General features: G+C 34.3%; 1 protein-coding gene across 1 annotated transcript; it reads right to left on the bottom strand.

Moving 5' to 3' along the window:
* Positions 1–280: 280 nt before the first annotated feature.
* Positions 281–2,286, bottom strand: LOC143599830 (red chlorophyll catabolite reductase, chloroplastic-like). Its single transcript, XM_077077690.1, has 2 exons — positions 1,975–2,286; positions 281–1,001 (listed from the first exon to the last, which is right to left on the bottom strand). Exons 1-2 carry the CDS (start codon positions 2,263–2,265, stop codon positions 411–413), a joined length of 882 nt encoding a protein of 293 aa, XP_076933805.1. The 5' UTR covers positions 2,266–2,286; the 3' UTR covers positions 281–410.
* Between the last annotated feature and the right edge of the window lie 2,691 nt (positions 2,287–4,977).

Raw genomic sequence — 4,977 nt, 5'->3', positions numbered from 1 at the left:
AGTTTCAGATTCTATATTTACACAAAGCACAATTTAAACCATATATTTTCTGTGAAGACGACCTTACTTACATGTACTATTATAGGTATTTAAGTCTTAAAAATACATGTTTTTTATTAGCCCACAACAGCTACATCAACCCTAAACCCCATATGCTATATTTGTCCATGTTCATGTTGGCGATTATATATATAATTATTTTTTATGCTACATAAAGAACCGAATTACCATTGCTCGATTGTTATTTCTTCGCTTTTCTAAAAATTCTTGATATATGCAGTTGAGCAATCCATCTGAATCATTATACTAACACCACATATATAACAGGTTCATATCCATCATATGACACGACAACACGTGATCAAACACATATTGTACAAGTTCAATGCACAAAATACAAACCTATCACTTTAGAACACCTCCCGTAGAGCTTCTAGTACACGGTTAGCCGTTTCTTGTCCGAATAACCTCGGCAGGTTCGAACCCAGATCGATTTCAATCGTCTTACTTTTACTCATATCGTCTCTTCTTTTCAAATACTCCCTTTCACTTTCACTGACAACCCTATCCCCAAAAGCACAAACATCCAACCAAGTTTTCAACACTTCCTTTGCAACCGGGCTCACATGAGTTTTGACCATTTCTTCGACCCGGTCTGATTCAATACGCACCAGAATTGCAGTCGGAGAGACAACCGCACGAATGTAAAGTGATGATGAATAATAAGGTTTTACTTCTGAGAGGTTGTAAAGATGTTGTCTGTGTTGGTCTAGTTGAGTGTCTTCATAGAATGTTTTGAGGTAATCAGAATCAAGTACAAGGTCAACTCTTGGAGGCAAGTCAAGAATCAGAACCATAGATGTTGGGCTGCTTTGGATCAGCTCTACCAAGAAATTGGGTGCATCGGTTGATGAGTTTAGATAAGCTGACAGGCTGGTGATGTTTAACGCACCCCCTGTTGGTAACACGCAATGTAGCCAGCTTCCGAGTATAAAATCAATCTGGAACATTGTTTCCAGCATCAATAAGACAACTTTTAAATGTATTTATAGAACAAGTGAATATTACATACGAATATATTTTAAAGTAATAAACTATTAACATTGTGTTTAATGAGGATGCTAAATTGTGTTGGAAGGATTTATAGCAAGTTTAGGCAGAAGGTTATTGATTTAGGTAACAAAAATGATGGCTACCAAGGGTAAAAAAGATTGAGGCAGAGATGTCAAAACATGTTTTTTTAGATACGCTAACGACTAGTAACGAGTATCAGATTGATGAACCACAACCAGATAAGAAAGGTTTTTATCGTGAGACGGCATTGATTCACTAAATTTTTAACTTTGATTCATAAGTTTTATATGTGAAGAACTTTTATCCTTAATATGCTCAAAGTTACAAGTTGTAACTATTCATAATGCTGTTAATATGCTCAAAATGTTTATATATCTAGCTTAGTAGATTTACTAGTCTAAGCCCCCCCCCCGTCTTGATTTTCTGTTCCACAACATGAACTACTGCTGAGTGGTTTGATCTTAAACTAAAGAAATTGGTATGAAAGTCATTACTAACATGACACAAGATGCAGGTGCATTTAGGCCTGTAAACGAACCGAACGTTCAGACATTTAATAAACAGACAGACATAAAGGTGTTCATTTAATTAAACAAACGAACATGAACACATGTTTCGTTCGTTTGTTCATTTATGTTCATGAACGCTCGGCTCGTATATACTTGTTTATCTTTGCTCAACTATGTTGATTTATGTTTGTGAACTGTTCATTTAGAATTTAAATGAACGAACCCGAACACAAATATATTTCCGTTTACAGGCCTAGGTGCATTACTAGCATCACTTAGCAGTTACAACTATCTAATTTCTCTGCACATTCTAGCATCAATACAGAATTGTCAGACTTTAGCTCGAAGCAGTTACGGTTAACTCTAAATTAAAAAACCTAAAATAACATACCGGAGAAGAGTGGACGCCGGACCGGACATGGAGAGCAGCGTGAGCCGTTCCGGTTTCGTTCTGGTAAGACTGGACATCTGGCGAGAGATTGCAAGGGTTGAGATACGAATTGAGACGAGTATCGACGGTGGAAACTAAATCTAGCATAAGATCTTTGTGTGGAGCCGAGACGTAGGGGAAATCAGTGAACGCCATATGGTCCTTTGAGGCGGAGCAAGAGAAGCGTACAGAATTACGATATTTAGGAGATACGAAGAAAGAGGAAGAAACGAGACTAGTAATGGCAGCCATAATTAAGTGGATAACAAGCTTACAACAACACACATTATTAAATTATTATTTTTTAACAGCTTATCTGGTTTGGTAAGTTGGACCGGTCGAGCAGGGTTGAGTTACGGGTTAGAATGGGTTCTAAGCAAAATAAATTTGGGTCAAAAACGGGTTGTAACTTGTAAGCAAGTACATGACGTTTTAAGAAACTAGTTTGGGTCAAATACAGGTTTGGCCAACACAGATTTAGGTTAATTTAGTTGTTTTATAAAAAAAGTATCTATCCACACCTTCTCACACCTACCCTGTCCTGATTCCACCCAACCTCTCCAATATTTACTATGGATCGTCCACCAAGTTGGTATGAGTATCATGTTGAAGTAATTAATCGATAATAATAGTTATAATATATATTTATATCATGCCCATGATTATCATAGTGTAGCAAGTTTAATTCTTGACATTAAGGCTATGCATTGTGGTTATGTGGTTTGGGCGCTAAGTCCCACCACGTGAGCAACAAGGGCGCAAAGCACCTTTACAGCCCTTGGGTGAAGGCTGAAGGGGGCGCTCCACTCTTTGGAGGTGTTGTTATTCGTGGGTGTGGGACAAGAATTGCGTAATATTTTATTATTAAATAATTAAAATATAAAATAATCATTTAGCTTCACCTCATTATTTCTTTTCCACTTATTTTTTACCCTATATCGCATTTCATGCTCTTGCAACATGTCTTAGTGAAGCGAAAAAAATACGAAACCACCATGCCCTATACCACATGACTTTGTTTTCACTTTTCACCTACCATAATAGATAGCTAAAAAATTGGAACTTAAAGATCCTAGTTGCATTTTTTAAAATCCTTTTTTCACTTTTTATAATAAGAAAAGGTAAGTGAGTTTTGGACTTTGGTTTAGTATATCTATAGTGCTCAAACATGAACAAGGCCCACTATCAATGCTCAATTACGCAGTTGTACTGTATCTGGCAGATAACATTTACATGTGGAAATTTCTGTTCAATATCAAAAGAGATATGTGGAACGAAGGGCAATGTTGTAAAATGTAATCTACTGCTTCATTATATGGCGTGGTTGTCGTGGACACCCTTTTGGCTTATATAAAACGTTCTAGAAGGTCGTTGGATTTATGGATTTCACTTAAATAAATAAGTAAAGAGAACGACAACATAAATAGCTTTAAAAATATTGATTTGAACATTTCAAAACTCTAGAAGCTTATTTAGTTTTACTCGAACATAAAATTTAATACTTGAGTCAAGATTCATATTCATAAATTGCAATTGCGACGTTAAAAATGCTTTACGATTGCAATATAAAAGAAATAATCAAATAATCGTATATGGAAAAATATAATATTACTTTAGAAAGTGTACTTCCATATGTTGTGACATAATATGGATCTAGTATTGCATAAATATTTGCTTAAATAGAGTGAATGGTTTAATTTTTGAAAACTAATAGCCCCACTACGGTTGTTCATGAGATATTCCATTCATCGATCCACCATACTTTTGGAATCGCTATGAACGTTTAAAATTTGGTCGTCTTCTAAACAATTTCTCACAATTTGATAGAAATTGGTGCTTAAAAAAACATAATATAATTCCAATTTTACTTTTTACTCTTAACTAAGATTTAGATCCCGCGCTTCACAGCGGGACCACTAAATCGAACATAAAAACATACGTAAAATAAGTTTTATATAAAGTTTTCAACATGAATTGTGCATTTTTGTTAAACTTACATTTTAATTAAACTTTTTTTATATATCAAATTTGTTTTTGTTATATTTTCAACATGAATGGTGCATTTCTAAATGACTTTTAAGCTCATTTTAAGCAAACATCATTTATTCATAAATACTATAAGTATCTCTATATGTACGTTGCAGCGAATTACGTTAAACGTGTCAGCGCTCGAAAGCTGCCACGCTTTGCGGCGAAGACGCGATAGAAGCTCGGCCGGTATCGATTTGATTGGTTAAAGTTTTGTGGCCAAAGCTAAATGTCTAAAGTTTTTGTTGTAAAAGTATAAGCCAAAGATGAAAGCTAAAGGTTTGGTGGCCAAAATTGTAAGGGTAAAAGCATTGTGATAAAAGTCATAAAACTTGAAAGAAAAACCATTTCATTTTCAAAGTTGATAGATCAAAAGGTAAATACTTGTAACTTAGGTGGCAAAACTTTAATAGTCAAAAGGTGAAAGTTTGAAACTCAGATGGGCCAGCTTTAAATCACTAAACTAAAACCCTAGAGTTAAAAAGTAAATATTTAAATTTTGGTTGCATAACTATGAAGATTGAAGAACGAATTTTTAAGTTGGTTTTCAATTACATACGTAATTTCTTAAAACAAAAAATGTGTAGACTCGCAAACATGAAAAATTAAAAACCAAACTTGTTAGATCTTTCTAAACACCGTACAATAGATTCAAAGTCAATCATTACTTCGTTGATCAGGCTATGGCACAATTGATCTACCGCCAAACCATGTATCGATTGTACGTTGGTTATCTATTTGTTTTTCTTGTTTGGTCTTTCAAACCTTTTTTGTTGATTTAGAATGTAGATATCAATACATGTATAGTTATGTTTAACGTTTCGATCATATGCTCATAAATTTATTGCTTAAAAGAATAAGAATTGCATTTAAGTACGTGTGATCATATAACTGATTCGTAATTTTTAGTCAAAAATTTTAAATTGTAAATGGTTC

The sequence above is a fragment of the Bidens hawaiensis genome, unplaced genomic scaffold, assembly GCF_021521415.1.
Source record: "Bidens hawaiensis isolate Kalapana, Puna unplaced genomic scaffold, B.hawaiensis_p1.1 tig00052962_1, whole genome shotgun sequence".
NCBI classification, from domain to species: Eukaryota; Viridiplantae; Streptophyta; class Magnoliopsida; order Asterales; family Asteraceae; genus Bidens; species Bidens hawaiensis.
Note: the sequence above shows the minus strand (reverse complement) of the source record. Positions and strands in the feature narration are given on the sequence as shown.